Source organism: Salmo salar, chromosome ssa20 (genome assembly GCF_905237065.1).
Source record: "Salmo salar chromosome ssa20, Ssal_v3.1, whole genome shotgun sequence".
In the NCBI taxonomy this organism is placed as follows: domain Eukaryota; kingdom Metazoa; phylum Chordata; class Actinopteri; order Salmoniformes; family Salmonidae; genus Salmo; species Salmo salar.
In genome coordinates, this window is record NC_059461.1 from 64,684,203 (window position 1) to 64,699,712 (window position 15,510).

At 46.4% G+C, this 15,510-nt stretch overlaps 1 protein-coding gene across 4 annotated transcripts in view; it reads left to right on the forward strand.

Annotated features, from left to right (window-relative positions):
• The window catches only part of LOC106581175 (membrane-associated phosphatidylinositol transfer protein 3), a 129,560-nt gene that overhangs the window by 73,023 nt on the left and 41,027 nt on the right, over nt 1–15,510 (forward strand). For all 4 annotated transcript variants that reach the window (XR_001323032.2, XR_001323030.2, XR_001323028.2 and 1 more), the window contains exons 6-10: nt 1–61; nt 1,640–1,780; nt 2,718–2,911; nt 8,920–9,077; nt 13,728–13,898. The exon at nt 1–61 is cut by the window's left edge and continues 129 nt beyond it. Coding sequence is in view for 1 of the 4 variants with exons in the window: in XM_014163053.2 (XP_014018528.1) it covers nt 1–61; nt 1,640–1,780; nt 2,718–2,911; nt 8,920–9,077; nt 13,728–13,898 (725 nt within the window). In the remaining 3 variants the exon portion in view is untranslated. The remainder of the gene's footprint in view (nt 62–1,639; nt 1,781–2,717; nt 2,912–8,919; nt 9,078–13,727; nt 13,899–15,510) is intronic.

A 15,510-nucleotide genomic window follows, 5' to 3' on the forward strand; every position in this document is an offset into this window, starting at 1 on the left:
CACCAACCAGGTCTACCACAGCTTCCTCGAGTCCCAGGACGGACAGGGCTTCACTGGCCAGGTGGGTCCGTCCTTTAGTGTCCCACCCAGACAGGGCTTCACTGGCCAGGTGTGTCTGTCCTATAGTGTCCCACCCAGACAGGGCTTCACTGGCCAGGTGTGTCTGTCCTATAGTGTCCCACCCAGACAGGGCTTCACTGGCCAGGTGTGTCTGTCCTATAGTGTCCCACCCAGACAGGGCTTCACTGGCCAGGTGTGTCTGTCCTATAGTGTCCCACCCAGACAGGGCTTCACTGGCCAGGTGTGTCTGTCCTATAGTGTCCCACCCAGACAGGGCTTCACTGGCCAGGTGTGTCTGTCCTATAGTGTCCCCTCCCAGACAGGGCTTCACTGGCCAGGTGGGTCTGTCCTATAGTGTCCCCTCCCAGACAGGGCTTCACTGGCCAGGTGTGTCTGTCCTATAGTGTCCCCTCCCAGACAGGGCTTCACTGGCCAGGTGTGTCTGTCCTATAGTGTCCCACCCAGACAGGGCCTCACTGGCCAGGTGTGTCTGTCCTATAGTGTCCCACCCAGACAGGGCTTCACTGGCCAGGTGTGTCTGTCCTATAGTGTCCCACCCAGACAGGGCCTCACTGGCCAGGTGTGTCTGTCCTATAGTGTCCCACCCAGACAGTGCTTCACTGGCCAGGTGTGTCTGTCCTATAGTGTCCCCTCCCAGACAGGGCCTCACTGGCCAGGTGTGTCTGTCCTATAGTGTCCCCTCCCAGACAGGGCCTCACTGGCCAGGTGTGTCTGTCCTATAGTGTCCCCTCCCAGACAGGGCTTCACTGGCCAGGTGTGTCTGTCCCTCTAAAGTGTCCCCCAATATAGGGCTTCACTGGCCAGGTGGGTCCATCCTCCTAAAGTGTCCCCCCATAAAGTTCTTCACTGGCGAGGTGGGTCCATCCTCTAAAGTGTCCCCACGGCTCCCACAGGGTCACACTGACTCACTAGAGATGAGTCATACTGTAAGGAACAAGGGAGGAGAAGAGAGAGAGAAAGGAATATCTCATTGTCTCTAATCTCTCATGCCAAATCCAATAATGTGCTGCAGTATTTCCAGAGGAAGTGATGATTGGGATAGAGAGGGCTGGGTAATCCTCTGTGTTCACTGTGGGGACTAGTGTCGCCAGAGGCCTGCAGCTTTATCATGCCGTCTGCAGACCCCATTAACTTTCACACACCTGTGGACAATCCCCTCTTTGATAAGGACCTGTGTTCTAATTAAGCGCTGTCATTTTAAAGAGCGCATTATTGGCAAAACCATACAATGTTTAAACTCTATTTAATTTAACTTCCTCTCCTTGCATAACTTTGACAAGATTTGTGGTCATAACACAATTCTTAGTCAGGAAGCCAAGTACAATGGTGGCATGTCAAACCAATTAAGGAGAAGATTGTGTTGTTCCCTCAGACTGAGTCAGTCCTAATGAAGTGTGCTATTGACATTCAGATTCACCTGTGGATCTGAACAGGCACGGGGCCCAAATCTGCCTGCTGGGGAGGCTTGGCAGCCTACATTGATTGAGTGGAGCGAGGTTTTCTAAAACGGTGTGTGTGTACTGTGTGTGCTTGCATGTGTGTGTGTGTTCCCGTCCAGGTGTGTGTGATGGGCGACTGTGTGGGAGGTGTGCTGTGCTTCGACGCCCTGTGTTTCAGCAGCAGCAGTAGTAGCAGCCAGAGGCAGCACAGCAGCCCCAGCCACAGCAGCAGCAGGAACAACAGCACTGAGAGCCTCAAGGTAGGAGCATGACACATTACAACTCAATCAACTTGCTCTCTAACATGTTCTGTAAAACTGCACTTTTGGATACCCCTAAGAGAATTTTGAATTGAGGCATTACAATTTCAGTTTGTGCTTTCTGTGCTATTCAACTATCTCCCCATGGCGTGTAGCTAGAATTGTGTAAGTTCTTCTCTGTTCAGACAGCTTTCCTCTCAGACAGTCTCTCCTACCCCATGCTATCCCGGCCAAGACCTTGAAATTACTTGGTGTCCTCTCTCTCCGTCCTGAGCTGGCCTGTCTTTTCCTGTTTGTTTACACCCAGTTACAGTAGCACTGCATGATCCCCTGGGCTGCTCTTTCTGTCTGAGCCCCTCTTCTCTCCCCTCTGTGCTCTCTCTCTATATCTGTTCTCCTATTTCCCCTCTCTCTAACCTCAAATCTACTTTGCCCACTTCTACTCTCCTGTAACCTCAAACATAAAACAGGATCAAAATCTCTCTGGAGTTAGCAAACGTGGGTTGAAATACTTTTGAGGGTATTTCAATTACTTTCAGAGACATTTCAAAGTAAGTAGTTGAATATTAGAATGTATTTGGAAATGCACATGGGAAGTATGAAAAATACTCAAACAAGTGTATTTTTAAATACAAATATTTAAATACTCCATGCATTTAAACTCAGGTCTGTTTGGTCCTAGGGGTATTTTAAATAATGTATTTAGAAACAAGAATTTGAACAAAAATACTCATACACAGAAAATAAGTATTTCAAATAGAAATACTCAAATACACATGTATTTAAATCCAGGTCTGGTAGCTAGCCAGCTCCCACATTCTCATATGTGCTGAGAGAGAGGGATTAGCAATGAGCTGCTCGTTTGTGTACAGTTATGGTATTTGAGTGTGAGTGAAGCGTGAAGGCTTGTGTCCCTCGCTCTCTTCCTCCCACGCAGGATAACCCTGAGGACAGCCCCTGTCACAGCCCCAGCCTGGGCCTCAGCTCCAGTAAGAGGCTGAGTAAGAGCAACATTGATATCTCGGCCCTGCCCAGTGATGGACACAGCCAGGCCAGACAGCCCCTCAGCAGGAAACAGAGCGACTCGTACGATGGAGACACATCTACAGGACAACACAGCTTCTTCAGCAGGTACTGTAGATAGAGAACAACACCCTGATGGAAGCTAACCACAACCCTAACCCTAGCTTCATGTCCACATCCCGGTTCAACCCTAGCCATAACCCTAACCCTAGCTCCATGTCCACACCCGGCTCAACCCTAACTCTAATTTCAATTTCTATTGTCCTCCAAAAGTGAGGGACAATACCTCCAAAAGCACAATTCATGCACCATGGTTGGATTATGAGGCAGTAGTAGTAACAGTATACTTCTCCCTTTTCTCACTGTGATAGACACAGTGGGGATTATTCTGCTTTTTACCTCTCTTGGCAAGGACTCTGTTGACATTCCGATTCAATTAAGATAAAGGTTAAATACTGTAGATACTCAGACTTAGGGAAAATCCCATAATAGTATACTCCTACCATCACATTCCTGCCATATACCACTGTCATTAGAATCATATCTGAATACATGTTCTTATCACGCAGTTCTATACCCGATGTTTATTCCAGACATTTCTAGTGACATTTTGAATGATGTGTGTATGAGTGCACATCTATCCATCTAGCTATGTTCTCTGTGGTGTGATGGGATAACCCAGATGTACTGTACCTATCTGGCCCTCAGCCAGGTTATCATGGGATGTTTTATTTCTATGTGTGTCACACTGTCATCAATATTTGCTGCAATATGGTCCTTTCTGCCTGCCTTTCTGCCTGCCTGCCTACCTGCCTGCTTGTCTGCATTTCTGCCTGCCTTTCTTGCCTGTCTGCTTGTCTGCCTGCCGGACTTTTTGTCTGTCTATCTATATGCCTGCCTGTCTTCATTGCCGGCCTCCCTGTCAGCCTGCTGTGGGCTATAAATAGCCAGTGTGCATACTGTAGGAAACGGACTACTGCAGCTATAGCTGACTGGATGGGGAGCTCCCAGCTCACTACCATGCTACCAATTAACCAGCACCAAGCAACCAGTGTTCCCATTCCAAATCACATGTTCCAGTGCGGCTCACGTAGTTATAGTCATAGAAATAGCATTTTATTTCTATGGCTACAGTAGCCAGATCCCTGGCAACCTAGGCTGAATCCTAAATGGCACCCTATTCCCTATGAAAGTTCCCCCAGCCCTTCCCACAGGGTATCCTGTGGGAAGGGACAGAAAAGAAAGAAGGGAGGGACAGAAGGGAGGGACAGAAAAGTAATGTGTGGAAACAATTTGGTGAAGTGGTAAAAGAGGATGATAGCAGCCCCTGCCAGAATTCCCCCCCTTCTATTTTCCTTAATTTTGTGGCTAGATTCAAATACTTTGTGGCACACAGAGTCAAATACTTTCTAAAGAACAAACTTCACGTCAGGATAGTCAACCGAAATTAATAATTAATGTATGTGTGTTATATTAAACACAGAGGAGGGAGTAAAATGTTGGCAAGCAATAAACATTTCAGAACAGCTATGGCTGAATTATTATCCTTATACTTTCAAAAATACTAGTCGAATAAGACATTGGAGAGATGACGAATTTTGACAAAGATTTATTTATAGATTAATACAAATCAGTAGCGGATTTAGGGACGGGCGACATGCGCAGCCGCCCAGGGCGCGGGCGCTGAAGGAGGGTTCGCCCAGGGCGCCATATTGAAACAAATAGCCAAACCGAAAACTGCAGACAGAAATGCTTTCTGCTACTAAGATCACTGAAATGTAGGCTAAACTGACAATGGAGTGAAGAGCATAAATCTCAACTAGCAAGCAAGTCGCAGCAATGAAGAACGTGAAGGGGGGGAGAATTCTGGCAGGGGGGGAGATTTTTGGCACAACACCGGCTGTTATGTGTGATGATTCGCTATACAAATTCCACAGTCAGAAAACGGGACTTCAAATAGGCCTATGGCATGTCAGGGGAACTGTAGCCTACAGTTAATATGGGTTAAATTAAAACTGAAATCTGGACATCTAACCAGAATAACCTACAGGTTTTTGGTAAACTTCTGATAATACTAGTCCCGTGCGAATCGACATCCCTGTGTTTTGAGAGAAAATGTCTTGAGTTTTATAGGTGTTGCTAGAGGTTTGAGCAAGAAAACAATAACTGCTTCGATAAATTGAATGAAGTGCTGCGCATAGCCTATTGTGGCAAACCTCTTCAAAAGTTAGGAGCGTTTGTCACAAATTAAGTGGGAAACTGTCACCAAAGTCAGCCCAGAATGAAAGTTCTTTCGAACATGACAGTACCTGTGTGTTTGTTTCGCTGTCCTGGTCCACCCAGGCCGCAGGTAAGGTCAGGGATAGCAGGGTTCGGTACACAAATCTGGTTCTCGGTAGGTCCAGGTCTAAACGCCAACAGGTAAGTCCAAAACAGTCCAGCTTGTACATGGTAAATCCAGCCAATGTTGATTGTCTCTTTCTATATAGTTCATAGATCCTTCCCGCCCTCTCTCTCTTTTCCTGGTTTTTCTTGACCCTTTATCTGTGGGTCGGCTCCACCTTCTGAGGGTTCCCCTTGCTTCTGGGAATTGTAGTTTTGGCAGTCGGCCATTTTGTGATCTGTAGTTCTGATCGGGGTGGCCATTTTAGTGATCGGGCATAGCCCGTTTATTAGTTCTGCCCTCACATATCTGCCATTTATCACTCGACCCCCTTCTTTGCCACACATCTCCCCCCCTAGATCCGACCCCCTAGGTCGGGCTACCGCAGCAAAATATGCGTGCATGCGGGATAACCCATCCACATTTCCTCATTTCCCATTTCCTGTGTTTCAAGTCAAAGTGAAATGGTTGGAGACTCAAAAACCACCGCATCACCCGAGCGTTCTTTTCTTTAGCCCTATGCATCCAGGTGAGTGGTGCATGGTCACTGATGAGGGTGAAGTGGCGCCCCAGCAGGTAGTATTTCAGGCTTTCCAGAGCCCACTTTACTGCCAGCGCCTCTTTCTCAACAACTGAGTAGTTGGTTTCCCGTGGTTCCAGCTTCCTGCTTAAAAACAGGATGGGGTGTTCCACCCCTTCTACCTCTTGGGACAGCACTGCTCCCAAGCCGACCTCTGAAGCATCCGTCTGAACCACAAACTCTCTCTCAAAGTCTGGTACCACCAGCACTGGATTACAGCAGAGGGCCTCCTGTAATGTCACAAATGCTTTGGTGGCCCTTTCATCCCACTTGACCATGTTTGGCCCTCTGGCTCTAGTCATGTCGGTGAGTGGGGCGGCCACTGTTGCATAACTTGGGATGAACTTCTGGTAGTACCCGGTCAGCCCTAGGAAGGCTCGAACCTGCTTCTTATTTACTGGTTTCGGCCATTCTCTAATTGCCTCCACCTTCTTACGTTGGGGTTTGATTAATCCTCTTCCCACTGTGTATCCCAGATACTCCGTTTCCTCTAACCCCACATAACACTTGGCAGGTTCGCCGTGAGCGCTGCCTTTCTAAGGGCGTCTAACACTGCCTGTACCCGGGGTAAGTGGGATTCCCAATCTGGGCTGTAGATCCCCACGTCATCTAAATAAGCTGCGGCGTATGCTTGGTGCGGTTTTAGGACCTTGTCCATGAGCCGTTGAAAGGTGGCTGGGGCCCCGTGTAGGCCGAATGGCATGACGGTGTATTGAAACAAACCGTCAGGGGTTGCAAAGGCTGTCTTTTCTTTGTCCCTGGGGGTCAGAGGAATTTGTCAGTACCCTTTTGTCAGGTCCAGGGTCGTAATGTACCGAGCTTTACCAATTTTCTCCAGTGGTTCGTCTACTCTGGGCATGGGGTAGGCATCAAACTTGGAGATTTCATTTACCTTCCGAAAGTCGTTACAGAACCGCAAAGACCCATCGGGCTTGGAGACCATCACAATTGGGCTAGACCACTCACTATGTGACTCTTCGATCACTCCAGCTGTCAACATTTTCTCCGTCTCTGCTCTAATCGCTGCCTGTCAAGCCTCAGGTACCCGATATGGCCTCATACCCACATTCTCCACCACGTGTGGCAAACCTCTTCAAAGTTAGGAGCGTTTGTCACAAATTAAGTGGGAAACTGTCACCAAAGTCAGCCCAGAATGAAAGTTCTTTCGAACATGACAGTACCTGTGTGTTTGTTTCGCTGTCCTGGTCCACCCAGGCCGCAGGTAAGGTCAGGGATAGCAGGGTTCGGTACACAAATCTGGTTCTCGGTAGGTCCAGGTCTAAACGCCAACAGGTAAGTCCAAAACAGTCCAGCTCGTACACGGTAAATCCAGCCAATGTAGATTGTCTCTTTCTCTATAGTTCATAGATCCTTCCCGCCCTCTCTCTCTCTTCCTGGTTTTTCTTGACCCTTTATCTGTGGGTCGGCTCCACCTTCTGAGGGTTCCCCTTGCTTCTGGGAATTGTAGTTTTGGCAGTCGGCCATTTTGTGATCTGTAGTTCTGATCGGGGTGGCCATTTTAGTGATCGGGCAGAACCCGTTTATTAGTTCTGCCCTCACATATCTGCCATTTATCACTCGACCCCCTTCTTTGCCACACTATATATGAATGTCCTACATGTATCAACTTTCACAGTGAATGCTTTTGTTTATACGTTTTGTGCAAATTAATTGAACATCGCCAAATGCATCATAAAAAATATTGTGCCTATTTAATGCAATCCTTGATGTCAATAGATCACAAAGCTGCATTCAACTGAGCTATGCGCTTGGAACTAGTTCACTTTCTCACCCATAGCCTAAAAATGCATAACAAGTGCAAGTTAGCTGTTAAGCTCACATCTGATCTGAAGGCTGGGGGCATTTAGGACGTCTTCTACTGCGGATCGCTAAAATATCATAAATATGTTCCCACTTCCTCAATTCAAATATTATGGCGACACTATACCAAATATGGTTTGGTACGGTTTAGAAACTTGGGAGTCAAACTCGAGTTATCAGTGTAGCCTGTTATTGCCTGGATTTGTTGAAATATCTTCACACCTTGGAGAAAACCTCCAGGATTCTGTCATAACTGTCAATTTATATATGCACTACGTTCAAAAGTTTGGGGTCACTTAGAAATGTCCTTGTTTTTGAAAGAAAAGCACGTTTTTTTTGTCCATTAAAATAACATAAAATTGATCAGAAATACAGTGTAGACATTGTTAATATTGTAAATGAGTATTGTAGCTGGAAATGGCAGATTTTTAATGGAATGTCTACATAGGCGTACAGAGGCCCATTATCAGCACCCATCACTCCTGTGTTCCAATGGCACATTGTGTTAGCTAATCCAAGTGTATCATTTAAAAGGCTAATTGATCATTAGAAAACCCTTTTGCAATTATGTTTTTACTTTATCATAGTCAGGCAGTTGCAGATGGGTTATTAGCAATTGTGTGCAGGTGAACAAACAGCTGACCCGCGCACCACTAGTTCAGACCCAGCAGTAAGAGGTGAATTGATGGAGGGCAGGAAAGTAGTTTGGAAGTTAGAGCAAGTGAGAGAGGCAGGCAGTGGGAAGATGAAAGACAAATAGAGCAGCCGGCAATCCAAGGCAGATTGATTTTCCCTTTTAGGCTGGCCACAGACCATAATCCTTCTCTCCGTGCTCTCCTTTGTGATGGAAGTGTTAGTTTTGGTTAAACTGGTGGGTCAAGAGGTCTTCTACAGCTGCAGGGTCTGTAGGTTTATAGCCATGCAGTAGGTTTAAGGCCAGTTTGGCTGTTCAAACATCCACAAGCCCCATCCATCTTTCTGTTCTGCCTATTTAGGCCCCCAGTCTTGTCTCCTCGATAAAATGTGCTTACCACACACATGCTCATCCAACCTGTTATTTACATGCCCACTCAGGACACACACAGTGGATTGAGTAGTAAAATCCATTATACTGAGTAGTGGAGATGCAGTATTTGAATTTGAGTCAGTCTCTCTAAGAACGCGGTAGTAGATTTGTTGTTTGGTGTACCCATCCATTTTCCTGTTTTTCTACAGGGATTGCAACATTTGTAGATTTGGTTTATAAAAATAAAACACAAATTCTCTCTACTTCTCTCTTCTCTTTCATCTCCATCTCTCCTTCCATCCCCCACCTCCTTCCCATTCTCCCAGTCTGATGCAGGAGGGGGGGGACCTGCATCCCGGCAGCAGCAGTAGTCTGATTTTGAACCCAGGGAGGTTTGACTTTGAGGTCTCCGAATGTTTCCTGCTGGGCTGTCCACTGGGCCTGGTGCTGGCCATGAGACGTACAGTACTGCCTGCTGTCCAGGGTACGTGTTGTTAGAGAAACACACACACACACACACACACACACACACACACACACACACACACACACACACACACACACACACACACACACACACACACACACACACACACACACACACACACACACTTCTCACACACCTCTGTGTCTAGGCAGACCCTGATGCAACACCTTCCCCACAATTTTTAGCTACCTTGTTGATGGACCAGATTGATCATCATACTTCTTTTGCTTGAATACACCACTATGCCAGATGCAGCTTTTTAGAGCCTTTTTAGACTATAAATATATTTAGAGGGCTGCCTTTCCCACACATCACCAGTGGAGGAAAAAGTACTCTATTGTCATACTTGAGTAAACGTAAAGATACCTTAATAGAAAATGACTCAAGTAAAAGTCACCCAGTAAAATACTACTTTAGTGAAAGTCTAAAAGTATTTGGTTTTAAATATACTTAAGTATCATTAGTAAATAGAATTGCTAAAATGTACTTATGTATCAAAAGTAAAACTATTAACCATTTCAAATTCCTTATATTAACTTCTCTAGGGCCAGTGGGACGAAATCGTCCCACCTACTCAACAGCCAGTTGAATCCCGTGGCGCGTTATTCAAATACCTTAGAAATGCTATTACTTAAATTTCTCAAACATATGACTATTTTACAGCATTTTAAAGACAAGACTCTCGTTAATCTAACCACACTGTCCGATTTCAAAAAGGCTTTACAACGAAAGCAAAACATTAGATTATGTCAGCAGAGTACCCAGCCAGAAATAATCAGACACCCATTTTTCAAGCTAGCATATAATGTCACATAAACCCAAACCACAGCTAAATGCAGCACTAACCTTTGATGATCTTCATCAGATGACAACCCTAGGACATTATGTTATACAATACATGCATGTTTTGTTCAATCAAGTTCATATTTATATCAAAAAGCAGCTTTTTACATTAGCATGTGACGTTCAGAACTAGCATACCCCCCGCAAACTTCCGGTGAATTTACTAAATTACTCACGATAAACGTTCTCAAAAAACATTACAATTATTTTAAGAATTATAGATACAGAACTCCTCTATGCACTCGCTATGTCCGATTTTAAAATAGCTTTTCGGTGAAAGCACATTTTGCAATATTCTCAGTAGATAGCCCGGCATCACAGGGCTAGCTATTTAGACACCCACCAAGTTTAGCACTCACCAAAATCAGATTTACTATAAGAAAAATGTTATTACCTTTGCTGTTCTTCGTCAGAATGCACTCCCAGGACTTCTACTTCAATAACAAATGTTGGTTTGGTTCAAAATAATCCATAGTTATGTTCAAATATCCTCTGTTTTGTTCGTGCGTTCAAGACACTATCCGAATGGTAAAGAAGGGTGACGCGCACGACGCATTTCTTGACAAAAAAATTCTAAATATTCCATTACCGTACTTCGAAGCATGTCAACCGCTGTTTAAAATAAATTTTTATGCCATTTTTCTCGTAAAAAAGCGATAATATTCCGACCGGGAATCTGTGTTTAGGTTCAAAGACGAATGAAAATAAAAACATGGGGTCGACTCGTGCACGCGCCTCAGCCCATTGTCCTCTGATAGAGCACTTGCCAAAAGCGCTAATGTGTTTCAGACAGTGGCTGGAATTACATCATTCAGCTTTTTCCCGCCTTCTGAGAGCTTTTTGGAGCCGTAGGAAGTGTCACGTTACAGCAAAGATCCTCAGTCTTCAATAAACAGAGTCAAGAAGCTCAAGGAATGGTCAGAGAGGGCACTTCCTATACAGAATCTTCTCAGGTTTTTGCCTGCCATATGAGTTCTGTTATACTCACAGACACCATTCAAACAGTTTTAGAAACTTTAGGGTGTTTTCTATCCAAAGCCAATAATTATATGCATATTCTAGTTTCTGGGCAGTAGTAATAACCAGATTAAATCGGGTACGTTTTCTATCCGGCCGTGTAAATACTGCCCCCTACCCCCAACAGGTTAAGCAAACCAGATGGGCCATCATTTTCTTTTTTAACTTTTTTATTGGCGGATAGCCAGGGGCACTCTCCAACACTCAGACATAATTTACAAATCAAGCATTTGTGTTTAGTCTCACGAGTGCTATCTTTGAATTCCCTGTCATAAGTCAGCCAAGGCGCAGCGTGCCGGTAGTTCCACATATTTTATTAGTGAACCCAAACAAAACAAGAAACAGGTGAAACTGAAAGAAACGTGACGTTCTGGGGCTGCATAAACACAGCTGCACAAAAACAAGATCCCACAATAACACAGGGAAAAACAGGCTGCCTAAGTATGGCTTCCAATCAGAGACAACGAATGACAGCTGCCTCTGATTGGAAACCATACCCGGCCAAAACATAGAACACACTCTAACCTAACTAAACAGAGAACACACAGCTCTCCTAGGTCAGAGCGTGACAGTACCCCCCCACCCCCCCAAAGGTGCGGACTCCCGGCCGCAAACCTGAACCTATTGGGGAGGGTCCGGGTGGGCATCTATAATTGGCGGCGGCTCTGGTTCTGGGCGTAGCACCCCCCCCCGCCCACTGATCCCCCCGCTCCTGTGTGTCCGGAGGAACCAGACCATGGATCATCGCCAGAGGCTCTGGAACGCCAACCACCGCTGAAGACTCTGGGCTGAAGACCACCGCTGAAGACTCTGGGCTGCAGACCGCCGTTGAAGACTCTGGGCTGCAGACCGCCGCTGAAGACTCGGGGCTGCAGACCGTCGCTGAAGACCGGGGCTGCAGACCGTCGCTGGAGGCTCCGGACTGGGGAGCGTCGCTGGAGGCTCCGGACTGAGGAGCGTCACTGGAGGCTCCGGACTGAGGAGTGTTGTTGCAGGCTCCATGCCTTGGATCATCAATACAGGTTCCGTGCCTTGGATCATCACTGGAGGCTTCGTGCCATGGATCATCTCTACAGGTGCCGGGCCATGGATTATCCCTACAGGCTCCGGACCATGGATTATCTCTACAGGCTCCGGGCTATGGAGGCGCACTGGAGGGCAGGAATGCTGAGCGGGCATACTCCAAGCTGGCTGAGTGCCAACCTTAGCACGACAACAGTGAGGAGCTTGCACCGAGCGCACCGGGCACATGGGCGACACCGTGCGCACCACCGCATAACACGGTGCTTGTACAGTCACTCGCTCCCCACGGTAAGCACGGGGAGTTGGCTCAGGTCTTAAACCCGCCTTAGCCAATCTACCCGTGTGCCCCCCCAAAAACATTTTTTGGCCGCTGCCTCTCGGACTCCTGTAGCTCCCTTAGCCGTTCTTCCCAGTATCGCCGTTCTGCCTTCGCTGCCTCTATCTCCTCCGGCGGGCGGCGATACTCTCCCGGCCTTGTCCAAGGTCCTGCCCCATCCAGGATCTCTTCCCAGGTCCAGTCCTCTGACCCACACTGCTTGGTCCCGCTCGTCTTCCTGGTGAGCGCACGCTGTTCGGCTTTCTTTTGGTGGGATCTTCTGTCACGATTGCTATCTTCAAATTCCCTGTCATAAATCAGCCAATGCGCAGCGTGCCGGTAGTTCCACATATTTTATTAGTGAACCCGAACAAAAGAAGAAAACAGGTGAAACTGAAACAAACGTGATGTTCTGGGGCTGCATTAACACAGCTGCACAAAAACAAGATCCCACGAAAACACAGGGAAAAACAGGCTGCCTAAGTATGGCTTCCAATCAGAGACAACGAATGACAGCTGCCTCTGATTGGAAACCATACCCGGCCAAAATAATGAACACAAAACATAGAATGCCCACCCACCTATCACACCCTGACCAAACTAAACAGAGAAAACACAGCTCTCCTAGGTCAGAGCGTGACATTTAGAGAGTCCGCCTGTCATGACTTCCGCTGAAGTCGGCTCCTCTCCTTGTCCGGGCGGCGTTCGGCGGTCGACGTCACCGGCTTGCTAGCCATCGCTGCTCCATTTTTCCATTGTTCCATTTGTTTTGTCTTGTTCCCTGCACACCTGTTATTTCATTCCCTAATCACACTGCATGTATTTATTCCTCTGTTCCCCTCCATGTCTTTGTGTGAAATTGTAATTGTTACGTGTTTCATGTGTACGCGCTAGGCAGGGTTTTTTCCCATATTTTCCGTGGTATTTCACGAAGGTTGTTTATTGTAACATTTGCTGATTTGTTGGGACTGTTTCGCACCTTGCACTTTATCCTTTGGCTGGAGGTTTTGACGCAGTGGCGTCTGTCTGTTTTGTTACCTCTACCCAAATAAAGTGTGCACGTGTTCACAACTCTCTGCTCTCCTGCACCTGACTTCTCCACCAGTAGCGCTCACCGTGATACCGCCAGATCAGAGGCAGTAGGGATGACCAGGGATGTTTTCTTGATAAGTGTGTGAATTGGACAATTTTCCTGTTAAAATGTAACAAGTACTTTTGGGTGTCAGGGAAAATGAATGGAGTAAAAAGTTAAAGTTAGCAAAAATATTATTAGTAAAGTACAGATACCCCCAAAAATGTCTTAAGTAGTACTTTAAAGTATTTTTACTTAAGTACTTTACACCACTGCACATCACATTACACATTTTGTACACACAAGCCTTATCATTTATTAGTTCACAGACTAAGAGCCCCCCAATCTCTGCTGTCTGCTGTCCTGTGTCCCTCAGTAAGCCAACTCCGTCCTGCCTGCAACCAGATCTTCAACCTGTTCTACCCCTCGGACCCCTCTGCCTCCAGACTGGAGCCCCTGCTGGAGCCCCTCTTCCACAAGCTGCCCCCCTTCCCCATGCCGCGCTACCAGCGCTACCCCCTGGGAGACGGACGCTGCACACTAATAGGTGAGTCAGAGGGAAAGTGTTAATAGAAAATCAATTCAACTATGGAGGTGATACCAGCGTATTTTCTGTTATAATTGTATCGCCGTACTGTATTCATCAGCTTTTGGGTTTTGCATTTCAAAGCCAGTGTGAAATATTTGGATAATTCTAAGTAGGTTGGTTCTACACTACACCATTGAGAGCATCTTGACTTAGACTGTTATTTTAGTTTTTTCCTCTATGCACACTCACTGGACTCTACCCACACATTCACACATACTACACTGGACTCTACCCACACATTCACACATACTACACTGGACTCTACCCACACATTCACACATACTACACTGGACTCTACCCACACATTCACACATACTACACTGGACTCTACCCACACATTCACACATACCTCACTGGACTCTACCCACACATTCACACATACTACACTGGACTCTACCCACACATTCACACATACTACACTGGACTCTACCCACACATTCACACATACTACACTGGGTTCTACCCACACATTCACACATACTACACTGGACTCTACCCACACGTTCACACATACTACACTGGACTCTACCCACACGTTCACACATACTACACTGGACTCTACCCACACATTCACACATACTACACTGGACTCTACCCACACATTCACACATACTACACTGGACTCTACCCACACATTCACACATACCTCACTGGACTCTACCCACACGTTCACACATACCACACTGGACTCTACCCACACATTCACACATACTACACTGGACTCTACCCACACATTCACACATACTACACTGGACTCTACCCACACATTCACACATACTACACTGGGTTCTACCCACACATTCACACATACTACACTGGACTCTACCCACACATTCACACATACTACACTGGACTCTACCCACACATTCACACATACTACACTGGACTCTACCCACACATTCACACATACTACACTGGACTCTACCCACACGTTCACACATAGTACACTGGACTCTACCCACACATTCACACATACTACACTGGACTCTACCCACACATTCATACATACTACACTGGGTTCTACCCACACATTCACACATACTACACTGGGTTCTACCCACACATTCACACATACTACACTGGGTTCTACCCACACATTCACACATACTACACTGGACTCTACCCACACATTCACACATACTACACTGGACTCTACCCACACATTCACACATACTACACTGGACTCTACCCACACATTCACACATACTACACTGGACTCTACCCACACATTCACACATACTACACTGGACTCTACCCACACATTCACACATACTACACTGGACTCTACCCACACATACTACACTGGACTGTACCCACACATTCACACATACTACACTGGACTCTACCCACACATACTACACTGGACTCTACCCACAAATACTACACTGGACTCTATCCATACATTCACACATACTACACTGACACTCCAACACACACCTACACGACACACACCCACACATTATATACGCTCACACACACAAAACACACACACACAAAACACACACATGCATATTGACGCCACACACTCACACGTAGACACACTTTCACACTCCTTCACACTCTTCCCATA